Source organism: Rhinoraja longicauda, chromosome 43, assembly GCF_053455715.1.
Source record: "Rhinoraja longicauda isolate Sanriku21f chromosome 43, sRhiLon1.1, whole genome shotgun sequence".
Lineage (NCBI taxonomy): Eukaryota > Metazoa > Chordata > Chondrichthyes > Rajiformes > Arhynchobatidae > Rhinoraja > Rhinoraja longicauda.
This window is the reverse complement of record NC_135995.1, coordinates 4376889-4399183: the sequence shown is the minus strand read 5'-3', so window position 1 is coordinate 4399183 and position 22295 is coordinate 4376889. Positions and strand designations below refer to the sequence as shown.

Sequence of the window (22295 nt, the reverse complement as noted above, 5' to 3'; positions counted from 1 at the left end):
ATGTGGGATTAACCTTGGAATCATCCGACTAATCTGACAGAATCAAAAGGTAGGAACTGTTTACCGATACGACGGGACTGCACAACGCCACCGATGCAATCACGGTGTGGTTTTGGCATCACAAAATTCAAGGGTGTTCAATTTCAACGGTTAACTTGCATCGATTCCAACAGGAGAAATAATGAGAAGCCAAGCAGTGGAATTAGTCTGTGAATATAGAGCTTTAGTGGAGCTAATGGCTTCTAGTTTGGACAAAAACAGGATTCGAAGTTAAACTGGCATATCTCCTTAGTATCACTGGATGAATTAAATAGAGAGTTAGATAGAGCTCTTGGGGCTAGCGGAATCAATGGATATGGGGAGAAGGCAGGCACGGGTAACTGATTGTGGATGATTAGGCATGATCACAATGAATGGCGGTCTGGCTCAAAGGGCCAAATGGCATCCTCCTGCACCTATTTTCTATCACTGTAAGATAGTCAATGCCACATCAGGAATGACTGGACTACAGAAAAGTACTTGTAAGAAAGTGCTCCTCCATTGTGCTATAAAGGTTCGGAAACAGGCCCTTCGGCCCATCTTGCCCACAATGGCCAACATGTCCCACCAACACTAGTCTCATCTGCCTGCGTTTGGCCCATATCCCTCCATTACCTGTCCGATCCATGCACCTGTTTATTAAACGTTGCAATAGTTCCTGCCTCAACTATATCCTCTGGCAGCTCATTCTGTATGACCACCACACTTTGCGTGAAAAAGTTACCCCTCAGATTCTTATTAATTTTTTTCCCCCTTCACCTTAAACCTGTCCTCTGGTCCTCGATTCCCCTACTCTGGGCAAGAGACTCTGTGCATCTACCCGATCTACTCCTCTCATTATGTTATACACCTCTATAAGATCACCCCTCATCCTCCTGCACTCCAAGGAATAGTGCCCCAGCCTATGCAACTACTCCCTGTAGCTCAGATCTGCGAATCCTGGCAACATCCTTGCAAATCGTTTCTGTACTCTTTCCAGTTTGACAACATCTTTCCTATAGACACAAAATGGAGGAGTAACTCAGCAGGAGAGGCAGCATCTCTGGATAGAAGGAATGGGTGACATTTCAGGTCAAGACTCTTCTTCAGACTTTGATGTAAACCAGCATCTGCAGTTCCTTCCTAAACATCTTTCCTAGAACATGGTGCCCAGAACTGAACACAACACTCTAAATGCGGCCTCACCGACGTCTTATACAACTGCAACATGACCTCCCAACTTCTATACGCAATACTCTGACTGACGGCCAATGGGACAAAAGCCTTTCTTGATATTTATTTCTAGATCTGCTAACATCCTCATGTGACAATATTGATACAGGTCATGTTTGCATTTCCTATTTACCCATTGTAGGATACAAGCCATTTTAAATGGTCATGCAATACACAGTGAGAAATGGTCGTACAATATAGTGAGATTAAATTGGTACTGACTCGGGACAATATTTGTCACACGAGGATGTTCCCAACTTTCTCAGGCATTGTCTCAATTACTGGTTTCTCAGCTATCTGCTTCAACCTTTGCACACCCGGTACAATTACATTGCTTAAATCTTCCTTATAACCAATTGACAATGATCTCGCATACACAGGCCCTTACTCAGCAGATGGACGCAAAATGCTGGAGTAACTCAGCGGGGACAGGCAGCATCTCTGGAGAGACAGAATGGATAACGTTTTGGGTCGAGACACTTCTTCACACAGAGAGTCAGGGGAAAGGGAGACACAGAGATAAGGATGTGTAAGGCGTGAAATCAAAGGGGATGTGGGGCAAGGAAAATGTCGAATAGATCATTGTTAGCTAGTTGCAAGAGAACCTCTGCCTCACTCCAACAGGCCACTTGCACCTTTCCCAACCCCATCTACTATATCTGCTGTTCCAGTGTGGACTCATAGAAAATAGATGCAGGAGGCCATTTGGCCATTTGAGCCAGCACCACCATTCAATATGATCATGGCTGATCATCCACAATCAGTACCTCGTTGCTGCTTTCTCCCCATATCCCTTGATTCCGTTAGCCCCAAGAGCTAAATCTTACTCTCTCTTGAAAACATCTAATGAATTGGCCTCCACTGCCTTCTGTGGCAGAGAATTCCAGATTCACAACTCTCGGGTGAAAAGGTTTTTGCTCATCGCAGTCCTACATGGCCTACTCCTTATTCTTAAACTGTGACCCGTGGTTCTGGACTCCAACATTGGGAACATTTTTTCTGTATCTAGCCTGTCCAATCCCGTAATTTTTTAAATACGTTTCTATAAGATTCCCTCTCATCCTCTAAATTTCAGTGAATACAAGCCCAGTCGACCCATTCTTTCATATGTCATCTCCTACATATTGCGAGATCAAGTGCAGGCTCAGCATTCGTTTTGCTGAACACCTCCGCTCAGTCTGACCTAAACCCACCTGATCACCCGGTTGCTAAACCATAACTCCCCCTCCCATTCCCACACTGACCTTTCTGTCCTGGGCCTACTCCACTGTCAGAATGAGGCCCAGCGCAAATTGGAGGAACAGCAACTCATATTTCGTTTGGGCAGCTTGCACCCCAGCGGTATGAACATTGACTTCTCTAACTTCAAGAAGTTGCTTGCCCTCTCTCTCATCCCTTCCTAGTTCTCCCACCAGTCTGACTGACCCCTGATTAAATGTTATCTCTGTATGCTTCTTCTTCTAGCTAACAATGATCTATTCTACATTTTCTTCTTCCCCTGTGATATCTCGTTTTTACACATCACACTCCCTTATCTGTTTCCCTCTCCCGATTCCCAGTCGGAAGAAGGGCCTCGACCCGAAATATCTTCTATTCCTTCTATCCAGAGATGCTGCCTGTACTGAGTTACTCCAGCATGTTGTGTCTACCTTCGTTGCAGACCAGCAGCTGCAGTTCCTTCCTACACCCTTACTCAGTACTCAGTACTCAGTTTCTCTCATCAAAAGGCCCCAAAGTTAAAGATTTTCAACATGAAGTCGTTTTTTTCCACAGGAGGCAAAATATTTCTACACTTTGATTGATTTATTATCCACTTTAAATTCAGAATAATCTCTCTCATCCATAGTCAGTTTGCAAAACTCTTTGCAACATAGGCCCTTTGTCAAATACTTCCATCAATTTGTTTTATTAGTTCTGGATGTGAGAATTAAAGATGATAGACACAAAGTGCTGGAGTAACTCAGCGGGACAGGCAGCATCTCTGGAGAGAAGGAATGGGTGACATTTCAGGTCGAGACCCTTCTTCAGGACTTTCTTTACATATATTTTATTGCTTACTTGCCAACAAACTATTTAATTTAATTTATTCCCTCTGTACTCATTTGAGTAATTGGTTTTCACCTAGCTCTTTCAGGTTGAATTGTCCCCTCGCATTGCCCAATATTCTACCACGTTGTCACGACTCTTCCACAAAGGCTTTCTTAATGTGAGATTACTATATATTCTCATCTCATTACACAAGGCAATGTGTAAAAAAGATTTATCTTATATTTCATTTGGGCAGCTTGCAAAAGATTTCTCTTATTTCAAATAACCCTTGCTTTCCCTCCCTCTCTGTCCCTCCCTCACCCTAGTGTTGTCGTATGAGGAAAGATTGGAAAGACTGGGCTTGTATTCACTGGAGTTTAGAAGGATGAGAGGGGATCTTATGGAGACTTATAAAAATATAAAAGGACTGGACAAGCTAGATGCAGGAAAAATGTTCCCAATGTTGGGGCGAGTCCAGAACCAGGGGCCACAGTCTAAGAATAAAGGGGAGGCCATTTAAAACTGAGGTGAAAAAAACCTTTTCACCCAGAGTTGTGAATTTGTGGAATTCTCTTCCACAGAAGGCAGTGGAGGCCAATTCACTGGATGAATTTAAAAGGGAGTTAGATAGAGCTCTAGGGGCTAGTGGAATCAAGGGATATGGGGAGAAGGCAGGCACAGGTTACTGATTGTGGATGATCAGCCATGATCACTATAATTGGTGGTGCTGGCTTGAAGGGCCAAATGGCCTCCTCCTGCACTTATTTTCTATGTTTCTCCGACTACTTTGTGTCCTCCTGATTCATTTTACTGATTGTATGCCACCTTGTCACCTTCCCCTCAGCTAACAATGAACCATTCTACATTTCCCATATCATCGCCTAATTTGATGTGTGCTTTCACACCTTACCCTTCCATATCTGCGTCTCCCTCTCCCCCAACTCTCAGTCTGAAGGGTCATGACCCGAAACGTCACCCATTCCTTCTTTCCAGAGATGCTGCCTGTCCCGCTGAGTTACTCCAGCATTTTGTCTATCTTTGGTTTAAACGTGCACCTGCAGTTTCTTCCTACAAATTTGTCCGCTTGAATCCACGATTTACTGCTTCAAAAGTTGTCCCAAATGTTGCCAATAAACTCATCTTTCAAATCACGCGTGCAAATTTGAAAGGGTCAAATCTATACAAATATTTAAATCTCATGATTAGTTTCAGAGAGACAGCATGGAAACAGGCCAAAGACAGACACAAAATGCTGGAGTAATTCAGCAGGTCCCAGTGTGCGTCTTGGGTGTAAACCAACCTCCGCAGTTAACTTCCTACACAGGGAAACGTCCGCCAGCCGACCATTAATCACCCATTCCATTAGTACTATGTTATCCCACTCCCTGCACATTATGGGCAATTTACAGCGTCCAATTAACCGAAAATAGCTCCAAGTCTTTGGGTTGTGGGAGGAAACCGGACGGAGCTCCCAGAGGGAGAAGGCGGAACGTGCAAACTCCGCACTTACAGCACCCATGGTCAGCATCAAACTCGGGTCTCTGGCTTGAGGCAACAGTTCTCATGATATTACTTTCTATCTTCTCCCATACCTCTCAATTTCTTTCTTATTGATTAATGTGATCTCTCTCATAGAACCATAGAGTGATACAGTGTGGAAATAGGCCCTTCCACCCAACTTTCCACCTCACTTTGCATCTCATTTGTGATTTATAAAAGTTATTCGTAATAGGAACACCGAAACACGAACAAGAAATTCAGTCGCTCAAATCCATTCCATGAGTCAAATTCGATCCCAGTACCTCAATGGCACATCATTGCTTCCATCTCATGATACTCTGAGGACAAAACCTCAAACCATCATGGAATGATAGCTTGGCTTAACAATCAGCTTTTTGGCAGGCAAAAAAATTGAAATTAATGGTGGCAGTGGCGCAGCTGGTAGAGCTGCTGCCTCACAGCGCCAGACACACTGGTTTGATACTGACTTCGGGTGCTATGTGGAACTTGCATGATTACTTGAGTTTTAGTTTCGAGACACCGAGTTTGCACCGACCAGTAATAGTCTCACATTAACACAAGCTGACACACACTGGGGACAATTTATACTTGTACCAAGTCTATAAACCCAAGCCAATTAACCTGCAAACCCGCACGTCTTGAGTGTGGGAAGAAACTGAAGATCTTGGAGAAAACCCACTCAGGTCAGCGTGGACTCTGTGGGCCAAAGGGTCTGTTTTATAGAAACATCAAAAATAGGTGCTTGAGTAGGCCAATTGGCCCTTCGTGCCAGCACACCATACAATATGATCTTGGCTGATCATTCAAAATCAGTACCCCTTTCCTGCTTTTTCCCCCACATCCCTTGATTCCGTTAGCCCTGAGAGCTAAATCTAACTCTCACTTGAAAACATCCAGTGAATCGGCCTCCACTGCCTTCTGTGGCAGAGAATTCCAGATTCACAACTCTCTGGGTGAAAAAGTTTTTCCTCATCTCAGTCCTAAATGGCCAACCCCTTATTCTTAAACTGTGACCCTAGGTTCCGGACTCCCCTAACATAGGGAACATTTTTCCTGCATCTAGCCTGTCCAATCTTTTAAGAATTTTATATGATTCTATAAGATCCCCTCTCATCCTTCTACATTCCAGTGAATAAAAACCCAGTCGCCCCATTCCTTCATCGTATATCAGTCCCGCCATCCCAGGAATTAACTTGGTGAACCTATGCTGCACTCCCTCAATAGCAATAATGTCCTTCGTCATCTGTTTCTGTGCTGTTTCTCTAAACTAAACCCTTGTCCACGTGTGAAGTGCTTCAAGCTTTCTCCACCAAGTAGCTGACTTCTAAATTTAGACCGACTCCCCCAAACTTTCAATTGTGCCAAACATCTTCAGACTGAAACTTCACGCGTAAATTCATTAGGTTTGTAGGTTAATTGGCTTGCATTAGTATACTTGGTAGAAGGGTAAGGAAGACACAAAATGCTGGAGTAACTCAGCGGCACAGACAGCATCTCTGGAGAGAAAGACTGGGTGAAGTTTCGGGTTGAGACCCTTCTTCAGAGACAAACCAGACTGGGTTCACAATTTTGGTGGCCTTGAACCTACATGTGACCTCCTGACCACACACACACACACCTGCACTAAGGCTACCTTATTCCCCCTGCAATACTCTAAGTCTCACACCGTAGCGCAAGCACTGCTGAGACCCACATCGTGTCTGGGACCACTATCCAAAAGGACCGAATTGGAAATTGAAAGCCATTTGGAAAATTCAGTTCAACACATCTGCAATTGCCCCCATTTCTATTTTAAGGTGCAAAGTAAATACTGTGCTGGAGATTTGTTGTCTTAATTTCTATCATATTTTTACCATTCACATTGACCGGAATAATTTTTAATTTAGCAACATTCTTCCTGTGACTATTTCTGGATTATCTTGAACTGATGTTTATTTCCTGTACGAAAATTGATACAAGGTACCATTTAAAAAAAATCTAATTTTATGTCGTTGTATCTCCCATGATGGTAAAGTGTTTTAATTCGATCGCATAAAGTCAGTTGCAAAAAGCAATCCCTCGGCTAAGGTTAGCAGCCGAGGTTAATGCTGTTGCTTTCACCAAGAACTTGGCTGAATCTTGACCATGGGCTTTTAGTTTAGAGATGCAGCATGGAAACACGCCCTTCGGCCCACCGAGTAGCGATCCCCGCAGACTAACACAAGCCGACACACGCTCGGGACAATTTACAATCTACCTCAGTCTGAAGGGTCTCGACCCAAAACGTCACCCATTCCTTCTTACCCTTCTACCAAGTATACTAATCATATCATATCATATATCTACAGCCGGAAACAGGCCTTTTCGGCCCTCCAAGTCCGTGCCGCCATACACTAACACTATCCTACACCCACTAGGGACAATTTTTACATTTACCCAGCCAATTAACCTACATACCTGTACGTCTTTGGAGTGTGGGAGGAAACCGAAGATCTCGGAGAAAACCCACGCAGGTCACGGGGAGAACGTACAAACTCCTTACAGTGCAGCACCCGTAGTCAGGATCGAACCTGTGTCTCCGGCGCTGCATTCGCTGTAAAGCAGCAACTCTACCGCTGCGCTACCGTGCCGCCCATGAAAGCCAATTAACCTACAAACCTGTATGTCTTTGTGCGGGAGGAAGCCGAAGATCTCGGAGAAAACCCACGCAGGTCACAGGGAGAACGCACAAACTCCGTACAGGCAACACCCGTAGCGCAAGGCAGCAACTCTACCACTGCACCACCGTGTTGTTTGCGTAATCAACTTCCAGACCCTTGGATGTCAGATGCTCCCAAACTCCAAAAGAATGCTGGTTGGTTACTGTAACGTTGAGTACGCTGATGACAAAAATCAAAGGGAATTCGATGCGCAGGAGTGAGAACAATTTGCAAGGAAAATAACTGAACTGATGTCATGGGGCTGACACGGTGAACCTTTTGATCCAAATGGCTTACAAGATATGTGTAGCAAGGAACTGCAGATACTGGTTTACACCGTAGACACAAAATGCTGGGCTAACTCAGAGGGACAGGCAGCATTTCTGGAGATGTTTCGGGTTGAGACCCTTCTTCAGACTAGAGTCAGGGGAAAGGGAAACAAGGGAAATAGATGGTGATGTAGCGAGATATAGAACAAATGAATGAAAGAAATGCAAAAAAGTAACAATGAGAAAGGAAACAGGCATTGTTAGCTGTTTGTTAGGTGAGAAAGAGACTTGGGTGGGGGAGGGATGGAGCGAAGAGGGAATACAGGGGTTACTTGAAGTTAGAGAAATCAATATTCATATAGTCAGAAGAAGGGTCTCGACCCCTAAGGATAGCGGAGTCAGGGGGTATGCGGAGAAGGCAGGAACGGGGTACTGATTAAGAATGATCAGCCATGATCATTTGGGGGCGGCACGGTGTCGCAACGGTAGAGATGCTGCTTTACAGCGAATGCAGCGCCGGAGACTCAGGTTTGATCCTGACTACGGGTGCTGTACTGTAAGGAGTTTGTACGTTCTCCCCGTGACCTGCGTGGGCTTTCTCCGAGATCTTCGGTTTCCTCCCACACTCCAAAGACGTACAGGTATGTAGGTTAATTTGACTGGGTAAATATAAAAATTGTCCCTAGTGTGTGTAGGATAGTGTTAATGTGCGGGGATCGCTGGGCGGTGCGGACTTGGTGGGCCGAAAAGGCCCGTTTCCGCGCTGTATCTGAAATATGAAAATAATTAATAAATATGATCACATTGAATGGGGGGCTGGCTCGAAGGGCCGAATGGCCTCCTCCTGCACCTATTGTCTATTGACACCCCCCACCCATTCCTTCTCCCTGGAGCTGTTGCCTGTCCCACTGAGTTACTCCAGCATTTTGTGTCTGTCTATTCTGACAAGCTCTGTTGTCAGATGTCTCTCTGATGAGATACCAAACAGAGGTACTGCCTGTTCGGTTGCCCAGGTGGACTAGAGATCACCTGGAACCATTTCATAGCCAAGCAAAGAGTCGTCCCCAGTGAGCTGGCCTGTAATTATTCTTCCATCAACGTCACACAACATATTATCAAGAGCTTATCAGATGGGAACCAGAGAGGGATGATGGAAAATAACCCACAGGACTACAAAGAGCAGCAAAATAGGAACATTGGGGAAAAAAACAAATAGGACACTCAACTCCCAGTCCACCTCCTTCCAATATCATGTTCGATAATCCAAATTAAATATCTTGCTCTCGTTTTCTCACCTTATCTCTGGATCTAATTTTAGTTTTTAATTAATTTACAGAAATTATCGGAATGATACCCACAGCTTACAGAGGGCATGCCAACTGGGTGTGAAGGGTCAGATCAATGGCCCATCCATAATAGTTCAATAGGGCCACATCAGACCTGGTGAGTGCCCCGCTCAAACCCAGCACCATTCCAATTTTAAAGCTAATCCTATCTCTTTCAAACTCCTTACAGCCACTTGCTGAATCATGCAAGCACTAGTTTTTTTTGTGAGAGTCCTCTCAAAAACCTTTCATTAGTGAAAGAATTAGGCCATTTGGCCCATCAAGTCTACTCCACCATTCAATCACGGCTGATCTATCTCTCCCTCCTAACCCCATTCGCCTGCCTTCTCCCCATAACCCCTGACACCCATAGTAATCAAGAATCTATCAATCTCTGCCTTAAAAATATCCACTGACTTGATCTCCACAGCCTTCTGTGGCAAAGAATTCCACAGATTCACCACCCTCTGACCAAAGAAATCCCTCCTCATCTCCTTCCTGAAGGAACGGGGAAGGAACAGGCCCAGTGCCGTCAAACACTGCTTTCATGTTTTGAAGAAAGTTTTTCCATGACAGATTTCTATATATAAAATGGAAACAGCATTAGTCACATATTACTACAACCCCGCGGCACTTGGAAGAAAATTTGGATGACACCCTTCCACAAGGAGCAATGGATACAGGACAAATAGTTTAATTAAAAAATTTGATGATGTCTGTCCTTTCTGCTTGAGCATCTTTTCAAATGATTCTTTATTCACCTCAATTACTTGCGGTGACAGGTTCCACGTTCAAGAAAATCCCCCTTGACTTGTGTCAGATTTCAGCAACAAAACAAGCAAGCCATAAGGCTCAGAGAACATTGTCCAAATTTGACATCTGATCCTGGCATTAACTCCAATTAGAAAATAACAAAACTAAAAACGGCAAAAGCTGGAAATCTGAAGTGGAACTGAAAAGACTGGAAGCACTCTGAAGAGAAACAGAACAAAGGCAAAGGAAGGCAAATGCAATGCTCGCATTTATTTCAAGAGGACTAGAATACAAAAACAGGGATGTAATGCTGAGGCGCTGGTCAGGCCGCATTTGGAGTATTGTGAGCAATTTTGGGCCCCTTATCTGCAGAAGGATGTGCTGGCTCTGGAGAGGGTCCAGAAGAGGTTTATGAGAAAGATCCCAGGAATGAGTGGGTTAACATATGATAAGCGTTTATTGGCACTGGGCCTGTACTCGCTGGAGTTTAGAAGGATGAGGGGGGACCTCATTGAAACATACAGAATAGTGAAAGGCTTAGATAGAGTGAATGTAGAGAGGATGTTTCCACTAGTGGGAGAGTCTAGGACTAGAGGGCACAGCCTCAGAATTAAAGAACGTTCCTTTAGGAAGGAGATGAGGAGGAATTTCTTCAGTGGTAAATCTGTGTAATTCATAACCACAGAAGGGTGTGGAGGCTGCCAATGAATATTTTTTATTTTGGTCTACTAATTTGAGGAAGGACATTCTTGCTATTGAAGGAGTGCAGCGTAGGTTCACCAGGTTAATTCCTGGGATGGCGGGACTGACATATGATAAAAGAATGGGTCGACTGGGCTTGTATTCACTGGATTTTTGAAGGAAGAGAGAGGAGCTTATAGAAACATATAACATTCTTAAAGGATTGGACAGGCCATTCACACAGATTATGGATAATCTCTCCAAGAACAATTTCCGTGCAATAATCCCATATCCCTCAATTCTCTGAATATCCTATTGGGAAGCAAGAACAGGGTACTGATTTTGGATGATCATATTGAATGGCAGTGCTGACTAGAAGGGCCGAATGGCCTCCTCCTGCGCCTATTTTCTATGTTTCTGCGATGCTATGAATTATCAACTGAGCAATTTGTGAGCAATTTTGGGCACCATATCTGAGGAAGGATGTGCTGGCTCTGCAGAGGGCCCAGAGGAGGTTCACAAGAACAATCCCAGGAATGAGTAGGTTTATACTCGCCCAGAGTGTTTGACGGCACTGGGCCTACACTTGCTGGAGTTTAGACGAATGAGGCGAAGCTCATTGAAACGTACAGAATAGTGAGTGGCCTGGATAGAGTGGATGTGGAGAGGATGTTTCCACTAGTGGGAGAGTCTTGGACCGGAGGTCACAGCCTCAGAATTAAAGGACATTCTTTTAAGGAGTTGAGGAGGAATTTCTTAAGTCAGAAGTTGGCGAATCTGTGGAATTTTTTGCCACATAGGCCAGGTCAATGGATATTTTTAAGGCGATATTTCATGGTCATTTTCATTTATTGAGAACGAGACGCTAGTGCAACTTGGGTGGGGGAGGGATGGAGAGGGGGAATGCAGGGGTTACTTGAAGTTAATTTATTCCAGTTTCTTCCTCTACCCATTCACACTATTAAGCCCTTTGAGGCAACTTGCAGAGATCTTATTCTACTAAAATCTGGAGAATACAGGTCCAGTCTACCAAATCTCTCTTCATATGGTAGGCTATTTGGAGTTTCTTTTGTGCCAACCACCTCCTTTCAGTTAAAACAATGATACACAAAACACCAGGTGCCGTTTTATCAAGGAGTAGTACAACTGCTTGTCATCAGTTATTGACATTTCCGAAACTGTGTGCCATTAGTAAAGTTAACTGCCTTGAACTGCCTTAACCGCCCCCCAGTCTGAAGAAGGGTCTCGACCTGAAACGTCACCCAATCCTCCTCTCCAGAGATGCTGCCTGTCCCGCTGATATCCTACATCATTTTGTGTTTGTCTTTGGTTTAAACCAGTATCTGCAGGTGCCTCCTACACATCACACTAAATATTTTCCATCCATATGCCTCTTTTAAATGTAATTGTAACTATCTCAACTACCTCCTTTAGCAGTTCATTCCATATACCATCATGCTCACTGTGGAAAAAGTTGCCCCCTCTGGCAGAGTCCGAATCGAGGACCAGAGGACATAGGTTCAAGGTGAAGGGGAAAAGATTTAATAGGAATCCGTAGGGTAACATTTTCACACAGAGGGTGGTGTGTGTATTGAATGAGCTGCCAGAGGAGGTAGTTGAGGCAGGGAATATCCCAACGTTTAAGAAACAGTTAGACAGGTACATGGATAGGACAGGTTTGGAGGGATCTGGGGCAAGAGCAGGCAGGTGGGAGTAGTGTAGCTGGGACATGTTGGCCGGTGTGGGCAAGTTGGGTTGGAAGGCCTGTTTCCACACTGTATCGTTCTATGACTCTATATGCAAACAAAGCATTCAGGAGACACTAGAATAAACAAAAAGTTCAAGTTATAAAAACAAATAAAGTAGCGTAAAGTCTAATAGTACAAAGTCAAACAATAGAATCTCTTCAAGAGTTAGACCCCTTTGCCAATGTCTCAAATCTACCCCTCAAACCTTTCACTCATGGAGCCGTGCAAATGTATTTTCAATGCTGTTATGGCATAAATGATGGGATAGTCCCAGCCTCAACTACCTCCTCTGGCAGCTCGTTCCATACACCCACCATCCTTTATGTGAAAAAGTTACCCCCCAAAAGTATTTTAAACGCCGTTATGGCAACCGCCTAAACTACTTCCTCTATAAATATGGAGGGGTAAAAATGCATCAGCAAGACACTCTTTCCTTAAACCTATGCCTTCTGTTTCTTGATTCCACTATCCTTTCAATAAGGCTGTGTACTCACCCTATATCGATTCCTAATTATGCTGCCTTCATCTTCAATATAACGTCTTCCCGAGTTAGACCCATTTGCCCGTGTCTCACCCTATCCCTGGAACCTTTCCTATCCATGTAGTTGTCCACCAGTCTGAAGAAAGGTCTCGACCCAAAACGTCACCCATTCCTTCTCTCCAGCGATGCTGCCTGTTACTCCAGCATTTTGTGTCTACCTTTGATTTAAATCAGCTTCTGCAGTTCTTTCCTACACACCCAGAGAGTTGTGAATTTGTGGAATTCTCTGCCACAGAAGGCAGTGGAGGCCAATTCACTGGATGCATTCAAAAGAGAGTTAGATAGAGCCCCAAGGGCTAGTGGAATCAAGGGATATGGGGAGAGGGCAGGCACAGGTTACTGGTTGTGGATGATCAACCATGGTCACAATTAATGGCGGTGCTGGCTCGAAGGGCCGAATGGCCTCCTCCTGCACCTATTTTCTATGTATCTAGTTGTCCAAATGCCCTTTAAATGCAGTTCTGGTAACTGCCTCCACAACTTCCTCTGTAAACATGGAGGGGTTTAGAAAATAGACACAAAAAGCTTGAGTAACTCAGAGTCTCTGTGTCTACCTCTCCCCTGACTCTCAGTGTGAAGCAGTGTCTCGACTTGAAACGTCACCCATTCCTTCTCTCCAGAGATGCTGCCTGTCCCGCTGAGTTACTCCAGCATTTTGTCTATCTTTGGTGTAAACCGGCACCTGCAGTTCCTTCCTACACACCCAGAGGAAGATGAATGCAACCCGAGTAAATTAAGAACCCACACCCTCTCACCTATCTTCCTTCTTCCCTCCACTTTTCCTCCTCTCCCCTCTCATCTTCCTCCTCCTCTCCTGTCCTCTCCCTCCCCTCTTTTTCCCTCCTGTCCTCTGCTCTCTCCTTTATTCTCTCCTCCCCTCTTCTCCCCACTCCGCCTGTCCTCCATCTCCCCCCTTTTTTCCTCCTCTCTCCCCTCGTTTCCCCATCTGTCCTCTTCTCCCTATCCTTCCCCGTTCCCCTGTCCACTCCCCTCCCCCTCTTTTCCCCTCTTCCCTCACCCCCTTCTCCCTCCACCCTCTTGCTCACCTGCTGTCACCCTCTTCCTCCTTTTCTCTCCTCTCCCCCATCTGCCTTATTCTCTCTTCCTTCCCTCTTCTCCCTCCTGTCCTCCTCTCCCCCATCTTTCCCCTCCTGTCCCCACCCTCTTTCTTCCCCTCATGTCTTCCTCCTTTTCTCTCCTCATATCCTCTTCACCCTCTTCCTCCTCTCCTGTCCTCTCTCCCCCTTTTCTCATCCTCTTTCTTCCCCTTATCCCCTCTTACCCTCTCCCTCCTGTTGTCCCATCCCCTCTCCCCCCCACCCTTCCATCCCCGCCCCCTCTCCCCCACCCCCTGCCCCCCATCCCCTCTGCCCCCACCCTTCCACCCCCCATCCCCTCTCCTCTGCCCCCACCCTTCCATTCCATCCCCTCCCCCCCCCAGGCTCACCTGCTGCCGCCCGCCTCTGGCCGACACTGGGCAGCAGGTCGTGGCGGGTGATGCGGCGCAGCAGCTGGAGGAGCGGCCCGAGTCGGGCCTCGTCGCACAGGCCGCGGCGCTCCAGGTCGTAGAGGAGACGCACGCCGCTGGGGGCCCGGGGCCGCGTGTGGGTGCCGGGGTTACCGGTGCCTGGTGTCCGTGTCGGGGGCCCGGGCCCGGTGTCGGGGCCGTCGGGCAGTAGCAAGGCCAGGGCGGCCACGTCGGCCGGGCTGAGCTGAGCGCCGACACGCTGGAACATCTGGTGCAGGGACAGCATGTGGTAGTGGGCCAGCGCCTCCTCCTCCCCCCACCAGCGCGCCCGCTTGGCAGCTGCAGCGGCCGCCGGGGCCTCCTGGCGCCTCCGCCTCCCGAAACGGCCCGTCGTCGTCTCCCTCTCCGTCGCCATCTTCCTCCGCAGCTGCTGCTCCTTCTGGCACCTTCTCGCCGCCCGACGTGCGCGCCCCCGCTCCTTGTGACGCCACGCGTTCTGTATGACGCAACCACGCCCCTCTCCGATGTCGCCGCCGCCGGTGCCCGATCACGCAAGTACGTACGTACGTACGACCTTACGTGCACGTCTCCCCCACCCCGCTCCTTATGACGTCAGGCGTTCTATAACACGCAACCACGCACCTCCCAGACGTCGCCGGTGCCCGCACGCACACGTACGTACGTGCCCGTCTCCCGCTCCTTATGACGTCAGGCGTTCTGTATGACGCAGCGACGCCCCTCCCCAACGTCAATAGACAATAGACAACAGGTGCAGGAGGAGGCCATTCAGCCCTTCGAGCCTGTACGCACCGCCATTCAATGCGATCATGGCTGATCACTCTCAATCAGTACCCCGTTCCTGCCTTCTCCCCATACCCCTCACTCCGCTATCCTTAAGAGCTCTATCCAGCTCTCTCTTGAAAGCATCCAACGAACTGGCCTCCACTGCCTTCTGAGGCAGAGAATTCCACACCTTCACCACTCTCTGACTGAAAAGGTTCTTCCTCATCTCCGTTCTAAATGGCCGACCCCTTATTCTTAAACTGTGGCCCCTTGTTCTGGATTCCCCCAACATTGGGAACATGTTTCCTGCCTCTAATGTGTCCAATCCCCTAATTATCTTATATGTTTCAATAAGATCCCCTCTCATCCTTCTAAATTCCAGTGTATACAAGCCTAATTGCTCCAGCCTTTCAACATACGACAGTCCCGCCATTCCGGGAATTAACCTAGTGAACCTACGCTGCACGCCCTCCATAGCAAGAATATCCTTCCTCAAATTTGGAGACCAAAACTGCACACAGTACTCCAGGTGCGGTCTCACCAGGGCCCGGTACAACTGGAGAAGGACCTCTTTGCTCCTATACTCAACTCCTCTTGTTATGAAGGCCAACATTCCATTGGCTTTCTTCACTGCCTGCTGTACCTGCATGCTTCCTTTCATTGACTATCATATCATATCATATATATATACAGCCGGAAACAGGCCTTTTCGGCCCTCCAAGTCCGGGCCGCCCAGCGATCCCCGTACATTAACACTATCCTACACCCACTAGGGACAATTTTTACATTTACCCAGCCAATTAACCTACATACCTGTACGTCTTTGGAGTGTGGGAGGAAACCGAAGATCTCGGAGAAAACCCACGCAGGTCACGGGGAGAACGTACAAACTCCTTACAGTGCAGCACCCGTAGTCAGGATCGAACCTGAGTCTCCGGCGCTGCATTCGCTGTAAAGCAGCAACTCTACCGCTGCGCTACCGTGCGACTGATGCACTAGGACACCCAGATCTCGTTGAACTCCCCCTCCTCCTAACTTGACACCATTCAGATAATAATCTGCCTTTCTATTCTTACTTCCAAAGTGAATAACCTCACACTTATCTACATTAAACTGCATCTGCCAAGTATCCGCCCACTCACACAACCTGTCCAAGTCACCCTGCAGCCTTTAGTATAAGAAAATAACTGCAGATGCTGGTACAAATCGATTTATTCACAAAATGCTGGAGTAATTCAGCAGGTCAGGCAGCATCTCGGGAGAGAAGGAATGGGTGACGTTTCGGGTCGAGACCCTTCTTCAGACTGATGTCGGGGGTGGGACAAAGGAAGGATATAGGTGGAGACAGGAAGATAGAGGGAGCTCTGGGAAGGAGGAGGGGAAGGGAGGGACAGAGGAGCTATCTGAAGTTGGAGAAGTCGACGTTCATACGACCGGGCTGCAAACTGCCCAGGCGAAATATGAGGTGCTGCTCCTCCAATTTCCGGCGGGCCTCACTATGGCACTGGAGGAGGCCCATGACAGAGAGGTCAGACTGGGAATGGGAGGGGGAGTTAAAGTGCTGGGCCACCGGGAGATCAGTTGCAAAAAGTCTATCCCCTACTCCCAATTCCTCCGTCTACGCCGCATCTGCGCCCGGGATGAGGTGTTTCAGACTAGGGCTTCCGAGATGTCCTCGTTTTTCAGAAAATGGGGCTTCCCCTCCTCCATTATAGATGAGGCTCTCACTAGGGTTTCTTCTACATCCCGCAGCTCCGCTCTTGCTCCCCATCCCCCCACTCGCAACAAGGACAGGATCCCCCTCGTTCTCACCTTCCACCCCACCAGCCAGCGGATCCAACATATCATCCACCAACATTTCCGTCACCTACAACAGGACCCCACCACTGGCCATATCTTCCCATCCCCTCCCCTCTCTGCATTCCGCAGAGACCGTTCCCTCCGCAACTCCCTGGTCCACTCGTCCCTTCCTACCCAAACCACCCTAACCCCGGGCACTTTCCCTTGCAACCGCACGAGATGCAACACCTGTCCCTTTACCTCCCCCCTCAACTCCATCAAAGGACCCAAACATTCTTTCCAGGTGAGACAGAGGTTCACCTGCACCTCCTCCAACCTCATCTATTGCATCCGCTGCTCTAGATGTCAACTGATCTATATCGGCGAAACCAAGCGCAGGCTCGGCGATCGCTTCGCTGAACACCTGCGCTCGGTCCGCATTAACGCAACTGATCTCCCGGTGGCCCAGCACTTTAACTCCCCCTCCCATTCCCAGTCTGACCTCTCTGTCATGGGCCTCCTCCAGTGCCATAGTGAGGCCCGCCGGAAATTGGAGGAGCAGCACCTCATATTTCGCCTGGGCAGTTTGCAGCCCGGTGGTATGAACGTCGACTTCTCCAACTTCAGATAGCTCCTCTGTCCCTCCCTTCCCCTCCTCCTTCCCAGAGCTCCCTCTATCTTCCTGTCTCCACCTATATCCTTCCTTTGTCCCACCCCCGACATCAGTCTGAAGAAGGGTCTCGACCCGAAACGTCACCCATTCCTTCTCTCCCGAGATGCTGCCTGACCTGCTGAATTACTCCAGCATTTTGTGAATAAACCCTGCAGCCTTATTGCATCTTCCTCACAATTCACACTACCCCCCAGTTTAGTATCATCTGCAAATTTGCTAATGGTACTTTTAATCCCTTCGTCTAAGTCATTAATGTATATCGTAAATAGCTGGGGTCCCAGCACCGAACCTTGCGGTACCCCACTGGTCACTGCCTGCCATTCCGAAAGGGCCCCATTTATCCCCACTCTTTGCTTTCTGTCTGTCAACCAATTTTCTATCCATGTCAGTACCCTACCCCCAATACCATGTGCCCTAATTTTTCCCACTAATCTCCTATGTGGGACCTTGTCGAAGGCTTTCTGAAAGTCGAGGTACACCACATCCACTGACTCTCCCCTGTCAATTTTCCTAGTTACATCCTCAAAAAATTCCAGTAGATTTGTCAAGCATGATTTCCCCTTCGTAAATCCATGCTGACTCGGAATGATCCAGTTACTGCTATCCAAATGCTCAGCAATTTCGTCTTTTATAATTGACTCCAGCATCTTCCCCACCACTGATGTCAGACTAACTGGTCTATAATTACCCGTTTTCTCTCTCCCTCCTTTCTTAAAAAACGTCGGTGCCCGCCCACGCACGTACGTACGCCCTTACGTCCGTAAGTCCGTACGTGCCCGTTTCCCCCCCTCCACCGGCGGGCCCCCCACCCTCCCCGCTCCTTATGACGTCAGGCGTTCTGTATGACGCAACGATGCCCCTCCCCAACGTCGTTGCCCGCTCACGCACGTCTGTACGTGCGCGCCTCCCCATCTATAAAAAAGGAGGTAGGATAAATCCTGCAAACTATCGCCCAGTTCCACTGACCTCCACGCCATGCAAGATTCTCAAACATATAATCCACCGACACATCATGCACCATATTGACTTCCACAAGGTACTAACAAACCACCAACATGGCTTTTGACAGGGTCAATCATGCGAAACCCAACTCGATGACCTAGCCAGGTCACTCGATAACAAGGGTCAGATTGACCTGATTATATTAGACTTCAGTAAGGCTTTTGATAAGGTTCCCCAGAAGCGGCTCCTGTACAAGCTCAACCATGCAGGAATAGACAGCAAACTCTTAAAATGGACTGAGATCTTCTTGACAAGGAGACACTAGCGAGTTCTCTTGGAGGGAGAGACGGCTATTGAAACTCCTGTGACATCAGGTGTGCCACAGGGAACTGTCATGGGTCCATTGCTCTTCCTACTGTATATCGTGCAGCATAGGTTCACTAGGTTAATTCCCGGAATGGCGGGACTGTCGTATGTTGAAAGGCTGGAGCAATTAGGTTTGTATACACTGGAATTTAGAAGGATGAGGGGGGATCTTATTGAAACATATAAGATCATTAGGGGATTGGACACATTAGAGGCAGGAAACATGTTCCCAATGTTGGGGGAGTCCAGAACAAGGGGCCACAGTTTAATAATAAGGGGTAGGCCATTTAGAACGGAGATGAGGAAGAACTTTTTCAGTCAGAGAGTGGTGAAGGTGTGGAATTCTCTGCCTCAGAAGGCAGTGGAGGCCAGTTCGTTGGATGCTTTCAAGAGAGAGCTGGATAGAGCCCTTAAGGATAGCGGAGTGAGGGGGTATGGGGAGAAGGCAGGAACGGGGTACTGATTGAGAGTGATCAGCCATGATCGCATTGAATGGCGGTGCGTACAGGCTCGAAGGGCTGAATGGCCTACTCCTGCACCTATTGTCTATTGTCTATTGTCAATGACATTCCACATGCAGTTTCGCCCAGAGTTCGACTCTTCGCAGATGATGCCACAATTTATAGAGAGATTAAAACACCTGAAGACGGCTTGTCCTTACAGAAGGATCTGGATGCTCTCTGTGAGTGGGGCAGATGTCATTCAATACAACCAAATGTCACACCGTGCATGTCCCACACAAGACTAAACCACTTTTATTGGAATACAACATTGGTAGCCATACATTACTTGCTGTCGACCATCACGCATATCCAGGAGTCGAATTAAGCAAAGATTTAAGTTAGGCGATGCATATTGGTCAAGTGTCTAACAAAGCAAATAGAACGCTCAGCCTTCTTAAAAGAAATTTTCATGCGTGTAGTACATTGGTCAAAGAGAACGCCTACAAGTCCCTGGTCAGGCCCAAATTGGAGTATTGTGGAGCTGTATGGGATCCTTTCAACAACAACAACAAGATCACCCTGGAGAAAGTACAAGGCCGAGCAACTCGCTTTGTATGTAAGCTGATAAGTGTGAGGTGCTGCATTTTGGTAGGACAAATCAAAATAGGACGTACAGGGTAAATGGTAGGGAATTGAGGAATGCAGTGGAACAGAGGGATCTGGGAATAACTGTGCGTTGTTCCCTGAAGGTGGAATCTCATGTGGATAGGGTGGTGAAGAAGGCGTTTGGTATGCTTGCCTTTATAAATCAGAGCATCGAGTATAGAAGTTGGGATGTAATGTTAAAATTGTACAGGGCATTGGTGAGGCCGAATCTGGAGTATGGTGTGCAGTTCTGGTCGCCAAATTATAGGAAGGATGTCGACAAAATGGAGAGGGTACAGAGGAGATTTACTAGAATGTTGCCTGGGTTTCAGCACTTAAGCTACAGAGAGAGGTTGAACAGGTTGGGTCTTTATTCTTTGGAGCGTAGAAGGTTGAGGGGGGACTTGATAGAGGTTTTTAAAATTTTGAGAGGGACGGACAGAGTTGACGTGGGTAGGCTTTTCCCTTTGAGAGTGGGGAAGATTCCAACAAGGGGACATAGCTTCAGAATTGAGGGACAAAAGTTTAGGGGTAACATGTGGGGTAACTTCTTTACTCAGAGGGTGGTGGCTGTATGGAATGGGCTTCCGGTGGAAGTGGTGGAGGCAGGCTCGATTTTATTATTTAAGAGTAAATTGGATAGGTATATGGATAGGAGGGGATTGGAGGGTTATGGTCTGAGTGCAGGTAGATGAGACTAGGTCAGGGAGAATGGTCGGCGTGGACTGGTAGGGCCGAACGGGCCTGTTTCCGTGCTGTAGTTGTTATATGGTTATATGGTTATATGACTACAAGTGCAAATCAAGTGTGAATAATATGCTGACTTCTCTCCGATGGGATACCGTAGAGCTCGGCAGAATCAGGCTAAGACTTATTGCAATTTACAAAGAGATTCACAAAATCACGCCATCAAATCTCCCGTCATCCCAGAGCACCAACTGCCATGAAACGAGACAAAATACCAGTCCCTACATCATCAACTCGCTGAATTTCAATAAACATTGCTACCAATATTCCCTTTACCTAAGGACGATAAGGGAATGGAATATGTTACCACCCAACACACGTGCCGCTCCCGGTGTTAAGTCATTTAAACAGGGGATTGAGCAACTAGATCTCAAAAAGGCCCACTTCAAAATTTAATCACTACTCTACTCACTCCGACCTGCACCAGATCACCACTTATGAGGTGTTTGCGCAGTAATCAACCAGAACCAGGACCAGAAGTCTCCCCCGCCCCACTCCTCATGATGTCAGACGTTCCCCATGTCGCAGGGGGTAGGGGGGATAAAACACCAATTGAATTGAATGGAATAAATGATATTGGCCAAGTGTGTACACATATAAGGAAATGTGCCTTGCTGCTCCACTCACAAGCAACAACACGACACATACAGTCTGCTTCTTGCGTATGGCATGCACAGCCTAAAGTTGTAGGTCCAGGGTAGACATCCAGGCCAGGGCAGCATCAGTATATCTAAAGGGGCTGCTCCTTGCCTTCTGGCTGCACTTCACACCCACCATCCTCATCTTTGGACACCCTGTGTGTCGGTAGGGGAGAGGGTAGGGCCAAGAATGTCCTGGTTGGGTTGCTCCTGGGCCTGGCCAAGCTGGCCATCCGTGAGTCACGGCGCCAGGCGGAAGAGGGCTCTGCCCGAGCCGGCTGCCTGCCCCTTTTCCGGGGTTACGTCCACGCCCGGGTGGTGTTAGAGAGGGACTACGCGCTGTCCATGGGCACCGTGGGGGATTTCCGGGACCACTGGGCACTGCAGGGGGTGGAATACATCCTGGATAGGGATTGTAATATAGTTGTATAGTAGTTTCATTTGGTATATTTGTTTGTATCGTATTCTGGTGGCCACAGCTGCAGAAACCCTCATCCACGCCTTCATCACCTCCCGTCTGGATTACTGCAACAGCCTCCTCTATGGCGCACCCTCAAAAATCATCAGTAAACTTCAATACATTCAAAACTCCGCTGCCCGTCTACTCACCCACACCCCGATCCGTGACCATATCACCCCCGTCCTTTACAAACTCCACTGGCTCCCCATCCCCCAGAGAATCCAGTACAAAATCCTCCTCATGACCTACAAAGCCCTCCATAACCTGGCCCCATCCTACCTGACTGACCTCCTCCACAGACACACTCCCACCTGCACCCTCCGCTCTGCTGCTGCCAACCTCCTGTCCCCCCACATCCGGACCAAACTCAGATCCTGGGGGGACAGGGCTTTCTCCATCGCTGCTCCCACCCTATGGAACTCACTACCCCAAACCGTCAGAGACTCCTCCTCACTCACCACATTCAAAACATCGCTGAAGTCTCACCTGTTCAGCACTGCCTTCAACCACCGAAGGTCACCTCACCTTCTGTCTCCTTTCTCTGTTCGTTTACTTA

At 47.6% G+C, this 22295-nt stretch overlaps 1 protein-coding gene across 2 annotated transcripts in view; it reads right to left on the bottom strand.

Moving 5' to 3' along the window:
• LOC144612185 (DNA-binding death effector domain-containing protein 2-like) overlaps window positions 1-14723 on the bottom strand; it is a 34249-nt gene extending 19526 nt beyond the window's left edge. For both annotated transcript variants that reach the window (XR_013549640.1, XM_078431742.1), the window contains exon 1: window positions 14243-14723. Coding sequence is in view for 1 of the 2 variants with exons in the window: in XM_078431742.1 (XP_078287868.1) it covers window positions 14243-14678 (436 nt within the window). In the remaining variant the exon portion in view is untranslated. The remainder of the gene's footprint in view (window positions 1-14242) is intronic.
• Between the last annotated feature and the right edge of the window lie 7572 nt (window positions 14724-22295).